The sequence below is a fragment of the Colius striatus genome, chromosome 24, assembly GCF_028858725.1.
Source record: "Colius striatus isolate bColStr4 chromosome 24, bColStr4.1.hap1, whole genome shotgun sequence".
Classification (NCBI taxonomy): Eukaryota; Metazoa; Chordata; class Aves; order Coliiformes; family Coliidae; genus Colius; species Colius striatus.
In genome coordinates this window covers 5,268,943-5,289,371 of record NC_084782.1, presented here as the reverse complement: position 1 = coordinate 5,289,371, position 20,429 = coordinate 5,268,943, and the positions used below count along the sequence as shown (strand labels likewise).

Below are 20,429 nucleotides of genomic sequence, written 5' to 3'. Positions count from 1 at the left end.
CTTCAGGGTTTCCAAGGGCTGATGTCTTTGTTCTTTTATTTACAGAGCTCAGACTTCTCAGTGATCTCAAGATTTGAGAGGAAGCGATTAGCTGTCCCCAAAGGCAACGCTGGCAGCTGCTGCCTCGGGGCCTTGGGGGAGATGTGTCCTTGCTCTGTAAGCAGGTCACTCCTGACAGTCTCCCCAGCCAAGCACTCCTGTGTGTTTACTAAGGTATTTATTGGCAAACAAGCAAGTCATTGGGGTCACAGCAGTTGTCAGAGGGAGCCCAACCACTGTGAGCCCTGACTGGCACCCTAAAGGTGCTGGGGGGGGGTCCATCACCCCCTTCTGCAGGCTCAGGGCATCAGACATGTAGCCCTGAGGGGCTCTGAGCTAGTATGTCCCAGCCAGCCCAGCAGGACCACTACCCAAGCCCTCTCTGGCAAGGACAGCAGACAAAAAGCCATAAATCCCCCCCCATTCAGAGCTCATTGATGGGGGCATGGAAGGGGTAGAACTATCAAGGCCTAGCTGGGCAGCATCTGGTCCAAAATCTGCAGTCTGTCATTTTAAAGCATTATGGGCTTGTACAGGGATTCCTCCTGAGCTGCTCCTTGGGCTGCTCTGTTTCCAGAGCACGGGGTAACAACTGCAATGCTGCTCTGCTGCTGAGCCTGCTCTGGTGAAGGTCAGCATGTCAGCCAGGAATCAGCTCCAACAGCCACATCCCCCCACCACAATGGCTTTAAAGTGAAAGAGGACAGACTGAGCTGTCAGGAGGTTCATTCCTGTGAGGACAGTGAGGCCCTGGCACAGGCTGCCCTGAGAGGCTGTGGATGCTTCATCCCTGCAGTGTTCTAAGGCCGGGTTGGATGGGCTTTTGAGCACCTTGTTCTAGAGGAAGGTGTCACTGCCCATGGCATGGGGGTTGGAGTGAGCTCTAAGGTACTTCCCAACCTAAACCACTCAATGATTTCCTTCTCTCCTCAAATCCACTTAAACCTCCTTCTCCACAGGACCTCGCTGGGAGAGCTTCTATGCAGGTACATCCCAAAGCCTCCTCCACACCACGACCTCTGCAAGAACATCACTCATGTAACCGGCCTTTCCCAAGAGTCATTTATTTCTGGGTCTAGAAAGAATGGCTTCAATTTAGCAGCTCAGATGGTGCCTCCCCCCACCCAACTCCCACACCAAACATGTTAGCAGCTTGCAACGGGTGGCAAAAACCAAACACACTTACCCACTTCGTGTTGCCCCTGCTCGTCCTCACCCAAGTGACTCACAGCCACGTACTCTTGACTCCTGCAAAGGGAAGGACATTTGTGAGCGTCCCCAGTGCGAGCACAGCCCCAGAGAACACACACCCAAAGACTCCTGCATGCAATTACACAGGAAGGAAAGCATGCAACTTAAGCTGAGCATTGAACAGTTTCACAGTAAATATCAATACTGGGGGTCTACAAAGGGCCATCATTTCACATCTTTAGGTTTAGAAGAGCTGAGCAGAGGGGGCCTGGCAGCAGCAGGACTCTCTACACGCGTTGGCACTTTTACACCGGTTGGTATTTAAGCTCGCCGATTCCTCTTTGCCCACATTAGGTGACAGTGCGTGTTTCAAAGGGCACAGTATTAAAGTTAGAGCTAATTTATGCACAAGCCATGTGCCTTTGCTTTGCTTGGTTGGGTTTTTTTCTTGTTTTTAAACGTTTATTTTAAACATTTCTTTTTTTTTGGGCTTTTTTAACATTAAAATTAACAGCTGAAGGGTTGGTTCAGTCAAGTTTATGCAAGTTGCTGTCACAGTTTATATAAAAGAGAAATGTGCTATTAAAATCAGACATTTAGGTTACCTTTTGGGCTTTCGATGCCTGTTAGCTTTACACATCCTGATTCTCCTGCGATAACTTTCCTTTAAAAGGGGGGTATAGGGTGATCTTTTCATCAAGCAAGACATTATGTCCCTGAAAGCTGACTCCAAACCATTGTTGAGAATTCAAGTTATTTACACTTTCATAACAAATCTCCAAATACAACTTCCTTGGTTTGTTTTTGAAGTGTTCCCCCTCGGTCGTGCACTGCTCCAGCGCAGTTTGCTTCCTAACGCTCCATTTTTCACCCCCGAGCAGTTTAGGTCTCTTTCCCCCTAGCATGCCAGATTCACATTGCAGATGGGAAACACAAACCATTTTGCATGTCTCTCTAAGCAGCAGTTTATGATGTTGTACATCTCTAGATACACACCCTCGCAGAAGGATACGGGGAGCAACTGCAGCACCCTTCTCAAAGAAAGAGACATTTTAAGAGGCTTCCATGTAAAAGGAGGAAGGGCACATCATCTTAGCCAAGGGGGTTAGGGGTTTTTGCCTGAAGCAGAAAGCAAGCTTCCTTCTCCTCCTGCTGGCAAGCTAAGCCTGGCACTGTTGAGCATTCCTTTTGTCACGCTACGTTTAAACCAGCCATCGCACCCCAGGCTGGAGCCTGCGGGCCGGAATGCTGCGCCAGGCCGCTCCAATTGGGCAAGAACCAGCAAAACACAACCAGCAGACTGAAGTCAGATTGCTGCCATAGTCACAGCATCAAAACTGCTTTTCAACAACTTCCAGGGGGTGAAAAACAATACTTTTTTTCCTTTAAAAAAAAGAGCATTCAGCCCATTTACTGAGCTGGAGAAACTGTGAGGACAGGGCAAACCACCACGTTTTGGGATGTCTCCACGTTTAAAAAGACAATTAGCTGTGGCATTAATTTAAGTTTACTTGGAAAAAAAAAAGGTATTTTATTGCTTCACAATCAAAAAAAAGAGATAAAAATGACAATTCATCACATTGACTTTGATTAAAAAAGGACTGAACTTTATTGACAAACTGCGGCAGACATTTTGACAAGTTTTAGCTACCTATTTAGGCAGACTTACACATGTAGCATTTAATCTTCAGGAACAGAGTGGGAGGACAGTGTACAAATCCAATTAGGACTTTATCCTATGTACAAAGTGACTTTTTGTTTTTTCCCCTCATGGTTTGGTTTGGTTTTGTTTTTTTCAGCTGCAGTGTCCCTTTTTATGCAAAGCTCGTGTTGAGATGCACTTGAACGAGTCAATGGGATTGCTAACATCGGCCATCCTGCCAGTTTTTAACTTGCTCTGTGTTATCTGCCCCAAGCACTATAAAAAAGAAATGAGAAGACTGTAATTTTACACAGGCCTATCACGGAATACTCTTTTGTTTTCTGGTATCAGACACTAGGCAGTTAGAGCTTTCATTGGATTGTTTTTCCCCTTTAAGAGTTCTTCATCTAGAACCACGCTACGAACCCCTTTGCACTTGCCATCCTGCTTCCCAAGCACCTCTCAACACCGCCTGTTTTGGGGCTAGATTTCAAAACCCACGTCAGAAAAGTCAATTTTACACACCTAATTTTTACTTTTTTGGTTCTTTAAAAGTCAATGACCTTTAAAACAATGCTATTTAATTCGTTAGAGGATCCTTCATCTTAAAATGTAAGCTTTAAGATTCACCAGCAATCTTGCTTTTAAGGAAAGGTTTGACAGCTGAGGTTCCTTTTAAACGGTGGCAGCCACTACCGTTAACTCTGTGATTTTAGCTCTTAAAAACAGCCCTGAATTTTGAAATGTAGCCTACTTTGGGATTCTGCAACTACAACTTTTATGGGGTTCCTTAATCAAACCAAACTTATAAAAACCCATAATTTCATAACTGCTAAGCAAGAAGCACGTCCCGTTGGAAACTAACAGCTTTAACTCTTTTTTGTGTGTTTTCTTTTTAATTAAAAAAGGTACAGTTTGTGTTGATCTAAACAACAAAGAAAGAAAAGCCATCTACACACTTAAAAAAAAAAGGGATAAAAAGAACTTAAAGTCGCTCCTCTAAGTCTATTTAAAACTCATCTTAAAATACTACGTACAGAAGCCAGAATGCAGGGTGAGGATGGAGTGGGAGAAAAAGGGCCACGAAGAAAAACAGTTAGACAATTACTTGTCTGGTGTGGGTAAAGCAACGGGAATCCTGGGAGATACAAGAATCAGTAACAACTGTTTGCTCATAACTGATATTTTTCCCTCATGTTTGTTTTTTAATAACGTCCGTATGGGTGCTCTCTGTAGGCCCCCTTCACTGGCCTGGCCGGCGGGGCCTTCAGGGAGGGCCTGGTTCCGTTCCAGTCATCTTGCCCTGCGGAAAAGAGAGGGATATGTCAAGGAAGGTGGAGTGCTGGGAGCTGAGGGGCATGGAGGGGGTGGCTGGGCTCCCCTTCCAGAGCCCACACGGAGGCACAGGGCATCGTCACAGCCGCTCCATCCCAAAACCGGCCTCTCAAACGCCCCGTGGCCCACCAAAACCCTGGGCTGCAGCACTTCTGATGTTACAGGGGAAAAACGCCACTTGAGCTGGATCCCTGGGAAGCCTGCAGCTCCTACAGCTCGCCTAAGCCCTGGCTTGGACAAACCTGGTGCCTTTTAGGAGTAATTAATTGCAGCAGAGCCAAGGCCGATTCACAGGGCAGCTCTGGCAGCCGGCGAAGGTCGCAGCAGCCACGGCCCATGGGGCTGGGAGCTGGCAGCATCTAAAACCCTGAGGTCTGGCTGAGGGGGAATCACTACAAGTAGTGCTTCCCTCCTTCCCAGACACCAGGCAAGGCAGCTTCTAGACAACTGTGTTGCAATAATTAAGTCCCTGCGCTGCTCTAGGATGGCAGCGTCTGACTGAACTGCCAGGCACCAGTCTGTTCCTGACTGGGACTTGCTGTTCCTTCCCCTCCCTCAACACAGGAAAATTTCCAGCTGCAGCTCTCAAGAGCAGCATCTGCTCACCTCTTCCCAGCAGACATCACTTACTGCTGTTGTACCAGCATGAGCTGCTGTCCAGACAAAGCACCCGACAAGCCCTTCCTGCTACATACAGCCACCACTGAAGCAGATGAGGATCACACATCCCCTCTGTCCCTGAGCTAGCTCAGGCCCCAACTATACAACTTCAGCTTCCACTGTGGCTTGTGCTTGCAACACTCAGACTTGCATGTCCACTCCTCTCCAGGGTCACCAACTTCTGCAAGCAAGCGTCTGAAGGCCGGAAGACAGCCCAGGCTGTTCCTACCACCACGGAGCACCTTCCTGCCTTCTCCAAACTGTCTCCAGCCTGGCTCAAGGATCTATTTCTCTAATTCTGTTTTCATGAAAGCAGAGACCAAAGGAAATGACTGTGGATAAACAGATTAGCTGTGGCAATTTCATGCCAAGTATACAATGAGCATTTTGGCCTTCATATCCCAGACAACATCACTGCTCTCCTACCAAGTAGGCGGCACAAAAACCTCTTTGTGCTGCGTGACTAACACAGGCAACCAACCAAGTCACTGACGGCAAGAAAGACAGCCAAGGTTCCTGACAGCAGCTGTCTACTCAAATGTAGCTTGGGGTGGAAAAGCATCCCTGGTTCAGCACCTGAATTTGAACTTGTCTCACAAGTTAAGCCCAGAGCAGGGAACACCCCGAGGCTGGCACAGGGAGACAGCCACTGGATTGTTAACAACTGCACGTCCCTGATGGGATTCCCAGCTCCTGAGGATCCCAGAAAGCCCCTGCAGCTGGTGATAACCATCACTACCTGCATCTATTCACACCTTCAGGCAACTGATGCTCTGCTGAAGGGACTGTTTTCAAGGCAGCCCATTCCTATGCAACTGAGCAGCTTGCAGTGCAGCATTAACTTGTTTATAGTTCAGCTTGTTTGCAGTGAGAGGAAAATGATTCTTACTCATTGCCACGTGCAGATGCCATTCATAAGCTCCAATTCATCAACTAGTTCAAAAAACCCCCAATGCTGTCACCCAGTCCTTTATTGCCAGCACACCTCTGATGTATTGTTTTCAACACTTGATTTGCACAGTTGTGGTTAAATTGGGTCTCCCACAGCCCTCAGTCTAGCTTAAGTTGATAACTTTACATAATTCAAATTAGCTAAACTTCCCAGACTACTTGGAACAATTTTGGCCAATTTTATCTTCAGCTAGTCAAAGGGAAGCCTTCATCTGACATTTAAATCCATTTTTTGAGCAAATGTGTAGTGCAGAGGCAGCATCAGCTTGCAGGTTTCTGAGGATAAGGAAGCAGATGGAACCATGCCCTCATCCAGCTCAACAAAATCTAATCTGTGGAAAGCAGACTGCAGCAAAGGCAGTGCTGTGGGTGGCAATGCAGAGCTCTCAAAATACTCCAAAGCTACAAGGAAATGAAGAGACATTTCCGTAGGTAAAAAACCATGGACTTGGAAAAGCATCACCTTTGAGACAATCCAGCTGGGTAAGAACCTAATCCCCACAGAACACCTTCAGTGGTTCAGCCCTGGATAATCTGTAGGGTGTAAATATTCTACCATGACAATTACTTGAGATCCTCCACGTTTTTACTCAAGAGCATGGAGTGGCACTGGAAAACACCTGGGTCAGCCACAAGCAACTCCCCACTACGTGCAGCCCCTTCCCTGTCAAGAGAACAGTATTCCCAGACATACCATAAGCTTCATAGGTTTCCTGTGCCTCCCCGTGTCCATAATCATAGTATTCTGTGTCCCTGGAAGAGTAATTATGTTGGTTACACACAGTGCTGAAATCATATCCCTAAACTGACACAACTTGCACAAACACTTGAAAAGCAAAGATGCCCAATACTGCTCGTGGCTGTGGTGTGTCTGATCACTGTGCTTACAGAATTGTCAAGGACACTGGGACACTCCCAAAAGTTATTCCCCAGGCACTCCTGGATTCCAGAATAGGGCACTTTCCCTACAGCTCAAACTCAGAAATGAGTGTTTCCATGTCCTTAAAGAAATAAAAGACAAGAGGAAAAAAAAAGATCATGCATAATTGTCTCAGCAACAGCCAGGAGACAAACAAACTTACCCTTGGCCCTGGCTGTAGTAGCCTTCATAGCCCTCATAGCTCTGGTCTGCATAGGCATCATCATAGCCCTGGAACGGACGGCGACACAGACGATGTTAATGGAAGGACCAAAGCTTAACAGCTGACCAAGAGTAATGGCAAAACTGAATCCAGGCAACAGCAGCTTCCAGGGGAGCCTGTGAATCCTTGGCTGCCACAGGGATTGCATTCAATCATGAGACACAGGGAGCTCAGATCTGCTCGTGCCCTGTGGCTTGGGACAAATGAACCATGCCAATATTTACAAGGCCTTTCCAAGTCATTGGTGTGTCTGTGTCCAAGGCTGCAGTTTGTCTGCGGTACAAATCCACGTGCCAAGACAAGATACCTTTGCTACCCAAAACACAGACTTACAGGCAGACCAAACCCGATCTATTCACTTACGACTTGTTTCAGTGGAAAAACTGAGCAGTTTTACTGAGAGGACAAACAGACCTTTCCAATGCATCAGCATTTGTGAGGATTCCCCTAAATGCTCTGGCACATCAAAATCAGTTGGCTTGTTTTGCCTTGAGATTACCCAGAACAGAGATGCTAAGCTAAGCTTGGCAAGAGGGTGGGATTATGTGACTTGAAATATTACCATGTTCATTCACATATTTACTTGAAGGATTTTAGGGGCAGTGAGAAACCTTTGCTGCTCCTTGCTCACAGGGAGATGAAGCGCTGTGAACCACATCAGTCTTTGTGATGCAGTTTCTCTACTGTGCACTGACAGTTACAGCAAACTTCAGTCTCAGGGACATGTCTCGGTTTTACAGAAACCACCTCTTCCCCACAGACACTAGTGGATCCCTTCTTTGAGGACTAAGAGGCAGTGCAGGCCACCCAGCACCACACCAGTGTCTGTGCTGGTGGTCGCTTCTCCAGAGCAATCTTACTGGCTGGAGCCCTTCTGTAAACAATGCTAAGACATCATGCTAGCTGGAATTCAATAACTACAAAGACACAGAGTTTCTTACATATTCCTCATAGGTTTCTGGAGCAGGAGGAGGAGGAAGGGGTATTCTCTGGATGCCAGCTGCACGCGCTCTGGGTGCGGGAGCACCGCGCACGGCCGGGGGAGGAGGAACCCCGCGGGCTACGGCAGCTCCCCGGGCGATGGCCCCTCGTACCGGGGCTCCTCGCACCAGAGCCCCCCGAGGAGGAGGAGGGGGAGGCCCAACACCACGGCCCCTGCAAAGAAGAGAAAAAGGATTGTGAGCAGCTACTGTGGTACTGCTGGTGTGCTGAGCACGCAGGGCAGGGCAGGCGCTTCCCACGCCTACCTTGCAATGCAACAGCTCGGTAGATAAACACTGGCACCATGAGATCAGTCAGAAATCATCAAGAACGAAAGCACGAGAGTACTGTGGTATTGCAGGACTTACAAAACCCTCCTCTGAGATGAGAACTCCAGTGCTTTGCAAGTTGTACAGACAAAGAAGTGAATCTGACACAGAACTTTGCCTAGTGGTTTGTCAGAGGTCATTTTAAACAGCCCTCCATCACTAACCCGTGACGACTGCCAGGCCTGCAGGGCCGTACAGATCAATGAGGAGATAAGCAGGGACACTTCTGGGCCAAACACAGAAGCAAAGACTTTCCCCCATGAAACAGGGAAGCAAGAATTAGAGTAATAAGAGTTTTATCATCAATTTATCCCAATGGCTTGACAGCAAGGACAGGATCATCATTCCATAACTTTCAAGGGAAGGCCGGTTTGAACTGGAAATGCTTATTCTGCTGAAGGCTACAGAAGCAAATGTGACACATTCATCTATCCAGGATTTTGGAGGCCCTTTTCTGAAAGGTTACTTTATAAAGTACCGATTTCAGCCATCAAAAATAATGCAGAAGACATCCACTGCACCAGATTACATCTCAAAGCATTAGATGCCAGCTTGCTAAAAGCAAGCTTGCAACACAAGGCTAGAATGCCCTGGCCAAAAGCCAAGCTTGAGGCCAACAGCTGATGTGCACAAGTAGCTTAACCTTATCTAGCAGCAGAAATCTGAACAAGCATTTCCAAGCCTGTGCCTTTGGGTGAGATACCTTGGAACCGGCGGAGGTGGCGGTGGAGCTGCTCCCCTTCCCCGCACAGGGACTCCTCGGCCACGGTTTGGCTCCGGCACACCGTTCAGATAGGAGAGCTCCAAGAATTGCTCCTGACAGATATCATCCATCATATCCTAAAAAGGGGAGAAAGTCAGCTCCAAAGAGCACCTAACTAGCCAGTCTGTACTCCAGGATATCACAGGCTACCATGCTGCAATGAAATTCACCTGATAGTCCTCAATGGACATCTGCTGGCTCGTTTTACTGGGATTTGCTCAGCAGGCAGCAGTGCACAGCTGGCAGTCTTGTCCAAACTGGCCGAGAAGGGCAATCCACCTCCATGTCTGGGAGCATGGCAGGTGGTCCCTGGGACCTCTCTCATAGGGGTTCTGGAGGCATCTGATGACCATCATGCCAGGGATGTCACAGGATTTATTGGTAGTGTTGGAGAGTTCAGAGGTGAAATCAGGTAAGACACATCTCACCTCGTGCACCTTACAGCTCTCTTTTAAAGGCAAGTGGCTGGCAGTGAGCCCATGTCAAATACTGCTGCGTTTCAAACACACTGGAGGAACAGGATACCATAAAGCCTGACAAAGAGTAAACACTCATCTTCAAACCTAGGCTGTCTTTTCATATTCTTAGGAACACAGTATGTGTCTGGCTCTGTGCATTTTTATCACCTCAGGGGATCTGGCTTCAGGAATTAGTACAGATCTCTGGTGACCCTGCAGAAGTCATTGTACTCCTCCCCTCAATACACAGGCAGGCTGGGCCTCGATCTGAGGATCTTCACGATGCCATAGCAACACCACAAAGCAAGGAGTCTCCTACCAGATGTGTCTTCACAGCACTGCTGGCTTCCACAGTGACTTCTCTGTCAATTTTCACAAGTTTAACACATTGTTTGAAGGCAGCAATAGATAAGACACTTTAAATAGCAAGGCTGCACGCTTGCTTTAGGGAGCTGAGGTTTTGTACATCCCAGGGGCTCCTTGAAGATGACCTCTTTCCTTCAAAGACACTTCACACAGCAATCTCTCCTCCTCTCTGTGTCAGACTTGCAGAAATCACACAGTATCCAAATGCTTTTCCACACTTCCCTACTACCCCACACTCCTGAGTTCCACTGGCCTCTGGTATTTCAGACAGAACATCTGAGCTCTCCAAGCTCAGCTGCAGAGCACAGTGACAGCATGTTCAGTGATCTACCTGCCAGGCATTTGAGCTAGCCAGAGGCAGGAAGCACTGCATGCTGCTTTCTCATTTTGTTGGCTTTTTTCTCCTAATTTAGTGAGCAACACTATTGTTTCAATAACATCTGAAAGGCTCCTTCAGGTTGTGCAGCTCTTGGAGGTGATACTCCAGCACTGTGGTGTTAGGTACTGGCACAACACTAACACAAAGTTGACCATAAAGGTCTTACAAGGTTCACCAGTAAAAGACATCCCCAAGTAGACAAGAGTCATCTGTATAAATACCTGGTTAGCAAAAAGAGGTTCCTTATCATCATCTGTGTTCAAAGAAATACTGATTTAACAGCTGTGTCTCAGAAAACAGCTTCAACATTGAACACTACTACTGAGCTGCCTGAGCAGTCACCCTCCTCACCCTCACACCACTCCTTTTGAGCACAAACATCTTTGTACTTACTTTCTGATCTGACCAATGAAGCTCTCTAGCTCTATTTCTGGAGTTTACAGTTCCAAGTCAGAGGAACTCATCCAAGAAGTCTCTTCTATGCCAGGCTCTCCCACTACAACTGACACATGGAGCTAGAGAAGCAACCCATCCAGCCCAGTGTCCACAGCCAGAACTGGCAGAGAAATACCTGCTTCAACTCTCCTGTACAATTGCCCTGTGTATGTGTATCTTCTAATCATGGTTAGGAGAATAAAACATGTCTTCATGCAAGATTCATGCAAACACACTATACTCCAGGCTTCCTCAACTCCAATTCCTGCAGTATGAACATTAACACTGTGCAAACTTTGCCCATTCTTATATTCACAACCCATCTACCTCCTTCAGAAAGGAAAGAACAGCAGCATACTTACTGGAACGAGGAACTTCTTGACTTCCTCCATGGCGTGAGCCATCAGAGCATACGCTTCACAAGGGGGTCCAAAAACCTCAATGAAGACGTGCAAATCCATGTTTAGATGAGCGTATTTAGGATCTCCCCCTTTACGCAGCTCTTCCTCCTGAAACAAGGCACATTAGAGGTTCCTAAAACTAAGGGAGATACAGAGAAACTAGCTTTCTGTTACCTGTTTCCCAAACCTTGACAAGAAATGGCTGTAAAAGCATTTTGTCCCTGGCCTGGACATGGATCACTGTAACATCCTATTGACACGGGTCTACAGTTTGACAAGAAGGCAAATGCAACCTTCCATCAGCTTCTAGCTGCTGTATTCTTTTTGCTAATGCATTGATGCCACACACTTTCCTTTTCCCAGAAGATTAAGCATACTCAAGCAGTTCTTCCTCTTCACATCACCTTTCTGCTCGAGGTGCTCTTTACTCAAGTCAAAGAGCAAGCTTGTTTGAGGCATTAAAGTCTGCTCCCAGGTACCTGTGTTATTCAGATGGCTCAAAAAAGCTGCACATGAGCTACAAGTGTAAAAGCTTTTCATGCTGCTGAAGTAAAAAGCTCAAGTTACAGCTCTGTTGACTGTTTGTTCAGTTTTGGGAGTAAGCAGGAAGGTAAAACATTATTCTTGCTTTTCTTTTCCTGCTCAGTGCCCCTCCAGCATTTTGTGATTCAGTAAAGATTACCAGGAACACACTGCTTCAACAACCCCAGTGAACAGGACAATTGAAGGCTTTCAGAGGGAGCATCTGGAGAAAGAAGGTTTTAGGTGGTTTTGGTTTTTTATTTTCTGAAAGAGAAACTCACTCTTTCAGTGAATGACTTTCTACAGAGTAGCTGGAATTAATACTTCATGTATAAACTTTGTACTTCACCTTTAACCTATCCCTGCATCCAAAGGTACCGGATAGCAAAGGACTGGTCTCTTAAAACACACTGCTAAAGAAAACACCCATCCCACCCAAGTGCACAGAACACTTAGGAAGGGTGACTTCCTGCTGCCTTTGCTGTTGGATCTTAATGGTTTCACCTTTTATAAGATGCTTTGAGAGCCCCTATATCTCACAGCATAAATACAGGCACAAAGAGAGATTTCTATATATTATACACATGAATATTTATGTTTACAGGGAGGTGCCCTCACCTTTGCTTTATCTCGCATTGAACCCTTCCCAAGCACAGATATCTTAGCACCAGTTTCTTCCTGAAGTCTCTTGATGGTGTTGCCTTGAGGTCCCAAAATCTTTCCAACAAAATTGAACTGTAAATGATGGAAAAAACAAGGAAAGAATGATCTCCAGAGCTCAGCAGCCACCACAAAAGCTTTTCTGAACATTGTGCTGGCTGACACAAGATTTAGTCACTCCATTTTCCCTTCACCTCACCAAGAAAATACAGACCAAAAAGCATGTGAAAAGTTAAGTTCCAGAACATTCTTTTCATGAAAAAAAAAATGCTCCACCAGAAAATCAAGCTAAATTAACTCACAGAAAGCATTTAATTCTAACATCTCCTCTCCAGTAATTTACAGGCAGTGAGTCTGAAGAGTTCAGTGAATTCTTAACTGTAAAACACAAAGCTCTACATATGAAAGTGTCTTCTCTAGTAATAAAAGACCACAACTATGCATCACCATTTAGCTTTATGCCAAGACATTCTAGAAGTGTCATATATTAGAAATAAGATCCTGTAAGCTTGCACAGGAAGAATTCCATAGTGCTAGTGGAACAGTGGCATAACTCCTGGTGACACTTTGAGAGCTGCAATCTCTACAAGTCAGCTGTAACATCCACAGAAAAGCAGCAAATCACAGAGATTCAGTAGGCTATTTGCTGGCCCTCACCTTGGGGTACTGTTTGACAGGTATCAGAACTCGTTCTTTCAGTTTCATATTCTTGTGGGAAAATAAATCCAGGTAGTTCTCTTCCTCATCCTTCTTTGTTGTTTCACCCTTCTGAATTTTTTCAATTTCTAAACAAGATAAAAATAGGGCTGCTTATATTCCTCAAACAAGCATCATTTTTGGAGCTGGGATTACAACAGGACACACCATTCTCATTCTCTGTGAATACAGCAACACTTAGAATTGCATTAATGGAATCTTCAGTGCTAGCCCAGCTCCCCCCTTCCTCCCTTCACACCCAGAGATTCCAAAATGGGACAACAAACAAAAGAGAGAAAGAACAGCAGAGAATGTCCTACAAATACCTTCAACAGGTAAGAGCAGGAAACTGCAAGCACAGTCTTGTGTATCACTTCTGCTGTGCTCAGTGCCCAACCTTGTGCCTCCCCAGCATGTGGTCTCCTAAACCTACAAGGAAACCAGCCTCAGCTGCCGTGGTTGTACACCTACAGGACTGCTGCTGCAGTACAGCAGCCATCAGCAAACCCAGCAAGTTTTTAGGATGCAAGCTGTGGCACTATTTTAAATCTGGAATTTAATTAGTGTTGTCAATACATACTGACACTACAATGTCAGTGAAGCTGCAAACACTCCTCATAAACAGAAGCCCAAATGACTGGCACACACACACTAGTGTGTAGCTTGGCTGATGAGATTCTTCTAAGCTCCATTTCATTAGACAAATGCAACTTTGTCACACCAGCAATTCATAACTTGGTTTGTTCAAAATGGCAAGCCTCCGGCACACGAAAGTGTCAGAAGTCCTCAACCTGATTCAGGCAAATGCAACTCCAAAGTTGTGTCTCTCAAAATAAGATCCTCATTTTTATTGGTATATGGTGAATTACAGAGTCTTGGAAGAGGCAGCCTGACTGAGCTGAAGGTGTGCTGCAGCCTAAGGGGGCCTGGAACAAAGTCCAAATAACCTGCTGGAAGTAGGACGTTAAGGTAGGGCAAATGGGAACTAGTACAGAAGAACCACCTCAAATCTGGGTAGAAATTACACTTTTGTTGAGAGATGGCAGGGGACATCTCATGGAACACAAATGGAGACTGAAGATCATCTTCAAGGCAGGCATTTCCAGCATAGGTTCTTACAGCCATTAGTGCTCTTTCCTTTGTACAACACAAAACACCCACCATTTCGAAAGGAATGTAGCCCACAGCTGACTGACTTTTCCTTTCCACAGCTGTCCAGTCATACACCATTTTTACTGAATGGCCAACAACTAGATTACAAATTCCCTCCAATTTGGAGCCAATCCATTACTAACAATACCCATCATTAACCCCTAATTATTGCTGAACCATTGTGCACTCTGTGGTCCAACTACAAACCAATTGGGCACACCAAGCAGAGCCATCACAAATCACTATTTACAGATGCTTATCATGGGAGGAGCACCACTCTTCCTCAGAAGTTAAACTGTGCCATTTCATCAGCAAACCCCAGCACTATAAATATCTCTTCTGAGTCAAAAGTGCTCTAAATACAACTTCTCACATCTCAGGGGAAAGACAGAGACACTTTCATAAGATTATACACAAAACTGGATTAAGGCTGTAAGACAAAATTGAAACTGAAGACTGCTTAGTCATTACCAGAATTGAAAGAGGGCAGCTGCAATTCCTTGTGTTTCCCATGATTTCTGTCTGTGTCACAAACTATAGACTAAAAGTTCACAGTTACAGTTTTGGGCAGATGAGATACTTGACATATTATCCACCTAGTAACAGTCTCCTATCATCCAAAGAGAGAGGAACAATGGTTTACTGAACAGGCAACCACAGCCTCATGGGCTGAGAAGCACTTTTCAAGGAAAGTCAGCAACTAGATGTGCAACCCAAAAACCAACGTGGTTGAATGACCCATGTTTTAACTCTTCATTGACAGACACAGCAGCATAAACTGGTTTTTAGTTTAGTCATCTAAACACAGAACTTGGAGATTGTGTGGCATAATTATGAGGAAAAAAAGACTGGATTTTGTATTTCTACTTGCAGCAGCACCTTGGCTCTCTTACACAAGTGTTACCTGAGTTTAGAAAAAATAAAATCACCAGATCTAACTGCTTTGAAAAATTAGTTTTGCTTTAAAAAGAAACGATTCCTGAAGACACTACACAAGTGAAAGCTCCAGGAGTCCCAGCACTGTCAAATGTATAAAACAAGCAAAAAAAACATTGTCTGCCTTGGTTAGTTTTACCTGGCTTTTGAATTTTAGCTGTAGGAACAGGTCAGAAAATCAAGATTTGGAAACTACAGATGCACTGGTGGCCTTTTCCCTGGTTAGGTGCAGCTTTAGACACTATAATGCAATGTGATTGCTTCTCAAAGACTTTGCTTCTCCAAAGCCAGTAAGTGAGCTTCTCCAAATGCATTCTGCATATTAACAAGAAGGGTTTTCGACACTCCCATCAAGACTAAAAGCACCCTAAAACTTCCTTCATGTCAATTAGGCTACCCAGAGGCATCTTCTACCTTGTCAAAAGCCAACACAATCAGATGTGCACCCCTGCAAACCACTGAATCACAGTTCACAACCAGGCAGCAAAATCCCCTCTGCCTCCTGCAACAGGAGCTACAGCAGCTGGAATCAGTCTGTGAGAGCAACAAGGAAGGAACCATTTGCTAAAATAGTAAGAAGTAAAACCAACAAAGTGGCATTGGATCCATCACCACATCCAAATGAAACCCAGAACACAGGAGAGGAAAACACTGCACAGCAGAGTAACTGCTCAGCTCTCCAGCTTGAGGTCGCAGGGGTGACCTCACAGTCCCCTTCACACCTTCAGAACAAACCCCCCAGGCTGGAAATAGGTGTGAAGGAGAACTCAGAGCACTCACACCACCTGTGACAATTCCAGTGCTACCTGTCTGCGCTCTGGCACAGGAGCTGCACAGGGAGTGAATGAAGTGATGAGTGGTAGCAGTGTGTCAGACCACTTACTGAGAGGAAGGAGCAGCGTACGCACACCTCGAGGGATTAAGCATTGCCTCATTTCAGTGCTGATTTTTACAGCCGTGTCAGAGGTGCAGCAGAAGGTTACCTTCTTGCCACGGGGAATGTCAGCAGTCTGGCAGCATGAGTGGCAGTGGCTTCCAGGACTTCATGTGGGGCAGTGATTGCATTGTCTCAGATGAAATCCTAAGGGGTAGGTAAAGGGGGTTGGTAACACCGCTGCTTTACAAGGAGGAGGCTAAGCAGCCACAGTGCTACTCCTGATCTAAGCCCAAGCTCTTCTTCAACAACAAAAAACCCCATATTAAACACTGTCCTGCAGCACATTTGTGCTCTGTAAGCAGAGAGGCATTCTGTTTAATCATAATACTGACAGTTCTATCTGAACAGTACAACAATATTGACCCAGTGCTCAAAAAGCAACAAAAAATCCACCAAAACCACAAGAGCCTGGGGATGGGAGGCTCTGGGGGAAAGAAGAGATCTCTCTCTATCCAATGCTACTGCTCCCAGCTGGTTTGCTTTTGCAGGAGAGGAAGCAGAGATCTGTTCCTGTATGGACTCTGCAGAATTTGGCAAGCACAACCCCACCACTTCCCTCCCATTTCCTGCTGAAACACCCCCTGCTCCTCCAGCCTGTATGCTGGGGCTTGTATGTAGACAGCTCTGCTTTGGAGCTTTGCTGAGGAGGGGACTGCCACTGGTACAAGGAGAAAGGGCATAGGGGAAGAAAAGAAACACTGCTCAAGCACAAGGCAGGAAGAAGAAAGCCTGGAGGTGAGGGGGAGATGGCACAGGTAGTAGAGGCTCCTGGGAGAGGAGTGGGAGGAGGCAGAGTCACAGTGGTGACAGGCAGGCTGGCATCAGCATCTAACAATGTTGGCATGGCTTAGCAGTACATTTAAAGATGCAACAGTAGAACAGTGTTAGCATATCCCAGCCTGTGACATCTGGGCACCAGTTTAAGGCAGCAGTTACAGCTCCTTCAGGGGGTAGGGCTTACACTCAAGAAACACAGAAGATTATCTAATCTTCTCCATTTTAGGACAGCCTGAAGTTCATACTAAGCAAGCTTCAGGACACTGTCTTGTGCTGGGTTACACACAGTTTCTCATCACCCCCATGACCTCAACCCATCTCTAATCCCACTATTTGGTCCCTTGGCAGGTCACACCAGTGAGGCCAGCCATCAGACTTTCCCAGACAGCCCTTTCCCTTCCAAGGAATACACACAGATTGACTGAGCCTGGCTGCAGAACCGGCATGGTCTGAGAGAAAGACTTCTGCTGAGGAGTCCTCCAACACCTCCAGCTGCTCGCTGCTACACAACACATTGCTCTGCTTCCTGTTGCTCAGTGATCCCTCCCTTCATGAGTCCTGTTCAAATACCCAGTGCTCTGAATCCACCTCCTGCCACCCACCTCCATTCCCTCCATGCTTCTGGGGATGTGAGGTGCTGCATTTAACTTCAGGTTGAACACAGTGCTGGCTATACAGAGACTCGTTAGAGGAATGACATAGCCCACGTATCTGTTGGCAGCACAGGGAGCTCAATGACCCTCTCTTCTCACTTGGGAGTTTCTCCATGAAATAAAAATAGCTAAGATAACCACAAGAATTTGAATAAAACCCCCTGCACCTGGCTAACACACTGCTGGATGCCTCCTATCTTCCCAATGCATGCAAGCAGAGAGGATCCACTAGCATCTCCTCCTGCTCTCCCCGCAGCAGATGGAGGGCATAAATCAAAACGAGGAAAAAGGGTTTTCTTGTTCCTATGGAAGGTCACAGCGACTCCAGTCACAGAAGGAAACCTGCAGCAGCCTCCAAAGTGCAAGAAATCAGAGCTTCCAATTTCTGTTCAGGGTGCTGGGAAAGAGAGCCCTAAAATCTAGCCACTTTACAGTGCCTTTTCATCACAGTGTGCTGTTTGAGAAGCAGTATCACATCACTGTACCCTGAACAGCTCCCAGTAACGCTGATTTTCTCTAGAAATGCTGAGCAGCCTCAGAGACACAGAAGTATTCTTGGAATATTTTTACGTGGTTTTAAAGCAAAAGTCTTAGTTTCAGTGCAGAACTCATGCAGAGGCAGGTAGGACAAGCACCTTCCACTCCAGAAGAAAGGCTGTAGTAGGAATACTGCTGACATTCAGTATCTTTTCTTTGTCTGGAAGTCATTTTGTTCAAGTTCTGCTGGCCATGTGCATGGCAACCTTTGGCCCAGACCGAAATTCCAAAGTAAGCTTTACAGCAGCTTCTCCAACAACATTCCCAAAAAGTGCCACAACACTAGAGACATCCTGAGCAATCCAGATTACTTTGGGGTCATCTGTGCAGAAAGATTTACTTGCCTAAACCCATCCCTTTATCTCAGATCCTTTCTCACGAGCTTTCTGGTCGGATCAGCCTGAATTTGGACTGCTGGTGAATGCTCCCAAAGGACAGCGATTTTCAGAACACCCAAAGCAAGCAGGAAGCATCTGGAGCCCTTCCAATGATCAATTTTAAAGTCTCACAATGCTACAGTCAATATTATCAGCAGTTTTTAAGTGTGAAAAGACTTGATAACCCCTTGTTACACCAGTGGGCTGAGAACACTGTCCTTTGTGCAGGAATCAGCAAACTCCTTAGGTTTCATTTCACTGGAAGGCATTACCACTGAGCTGTCAAGCACCAGCTGGCTAAAGGGTTTTATTAATGAAAAACATTAAATTGTCAGCAAATCCGATTATAAAACTAATTTATTTAGCTCAAGATGTCCGCGGGTGATGCCGAGTCGCCCGTGATGACACCCCTCAGTCACTCACACAGCAAGTCCTAACAATTATTGCCTACATTTGAAGAGGAGCTAATAAAATCTCTAGCACTGCACCAAGACAATACAGTGTGTTCTAAAGACCTTTAAAACAAGAATAATCACTGAAAAGCAGAATGATAAACAGCAGAGCTAAGCATCTCCGCTCATCTGCAGATGAAATCTGAGGACGTTCTCACCCCGGGTACCTCCCTCCCAGCTCTCCCCTGTGCACATCTAAAGTAGTAGCAAATATTTAACTCTTTCTCATTTTTTTTAAGCTGACTGCTGTGTCCTGAGGCAGCTGAACCTCCTCCATAGAGGCACTGAGCGCGGGTGCAGCAGCTGCACTGGGGAGAAACGAGAGCCAGGGGAAAGCGGGCTTGGTGGCGGGGAAGAAGGCTGGGCTGGGCGCAGAACAAAGGCTGCCATTTCCATTCCCTACTTAGGGCCGTCAGGAGCGTGAAACAAGCTCTAACATAGATTACCAGAGTGAAAAAAAATCAAAGAGATGGCGAACCATGCCTCACGGGGAGGCCTCAAGCAGAGGCTACCGGGAAAATCCCAGTCGGTACCGGTCTCTTTGGTTCCCTCCCTCACGGGGATGAAACGGGCCGGTATGACCGCACACCGCGCTGGGGAAAGAAACTTCTGGCTCTGCGTTTAACCCGGCACAGGCTCTGCGTTAAACACAGATGAAATACAAACATCTCATCTTCAAGCCTTCGGTGTCGCACCGGGAAAGGGGAACCAGAGCAGCTCCGGCCAACGGCTGCTTCACCGGGGCTGGCCGGGAGCCGCCGCATCAGCCACCCAGGGGGTCCCTCTCGCCACACACAGCGTTTATGAGGAGCTGCCTCCGACCCTGCCCGTCCCACCGAGCGCCGGGGGGACACTGCCCGGGGGTCCCGCCCTGCCCAGCCCCCGCTCCGCCCCGCCTGCCCCCGGTACCTGCTGTGAGGAGCTGCATGGCGTGCGTGAAGGACGGGTCGAGGCTGTCCTTCTCGGCCATCAGCTCGGGCAAGTACTTGTTCTCGGGCTCCATCTTGCCACCGGACCCGGTCAGCAGCGGGGCAGCGTTGGCACCGCCGCCCTGACCGGCCGAGCCGGAGCCCGCAGAGCCGGGCGGCAGCAGCGGCGGCGGCTGCTGCGCCCCGCTACCGGCCCCTCGGCCCCCACCGCCACGGGGCGGCCGCCTCTGTTGGGGTCCCCCTTGCCGAGCACCGCCAGGGCCCGGCCCCCGGCCCATGCGGGCGGCGGGGTCGTCGCGGCGTTGCATGCGGTGGGGGGGGGGGGTGGGGGGGGCGGTGCGGGGCGGGCGCGGAGCGGCACGAGCGGCGCTGCCACACCGTCCGCCGCAGCACCAGCGCCGGAAGTGAGGGCCCGGAAGGACCGCCCCCTGCCGCCTGCGGGGTGTGTGTGTCCCCTCAGCGCCGGCTCCCGCGCGGCTCTGCGTCACCGACCCCGACACCGCCAACGAGGCGCCGTCACCGGACGCATGCCCGGTACCGAGCCCCGTGGTGGTGGCGGCGGCGGTAGGGAGAGGCCATGCGTGTGGGAAGAGGCCGCGGCCGCTCCGGCTGCGCGACGTCGAGTCCCGGCCGGTGTGAGGGGGCGCGCGCCCGCCGTGCTCAGGGCGCATGCGCAGGGACACAAAGCGGCGGCTGAGCGCGCGCGCGCCCCGGGCCCTGAGGCGGCGG

General features: G+C 47.7%; 1 protein-coding gene across 2 annotated transcripts; it reads right to left on the bottom strand.

The window, feature by feature from the left end:
- Positions 1-2,815: 2,815 nt before the first annotated feature.
- Positions 2,816-20,324, bottom strand: KHDRBS1 (KH RNA binding domain containing, signal transduction associated 1). Of its 2 annotated transcripts, XR_009820354.1 has the most exons (10): positions 19,681-20,324; positions 12,912-13,039; positions 12,213-12,329; positions 11,034-11,180; positions 8,974-9,110; positions 7,902-8,115; positions 6,901-6,968; positions 6,513-6,571; positions 3,981-4,175; positions 2,816-3,148 (listed from the first exon to the last, which is right to left on the bottom strand). XR_009820354.1 is itself a non-coding variant. In XM_062014552.1 (9 exons), the coding sequence occupies exons 1-9, from the start codon at positions 20,006-20,008 to the stop codon at positions 4,078-4,080; spliced, it is 1,296 nt and encodes a 431-aa protein (XP_061870536.1). In that variant the 5' UTR covers positions 20,009-20,324; the 3' UTR covers positions 2,816-4,077. The 2 variants fall into 2 exon arrangements, 1 of the variants encoding a protein (XP_061870536.1); XM_062014552.1 differs by having other exon boundaries at positions 2,816-4,175.
- Between the last annotated feature and the right edge of the window lie 105 nt (positions 20,325-20,429).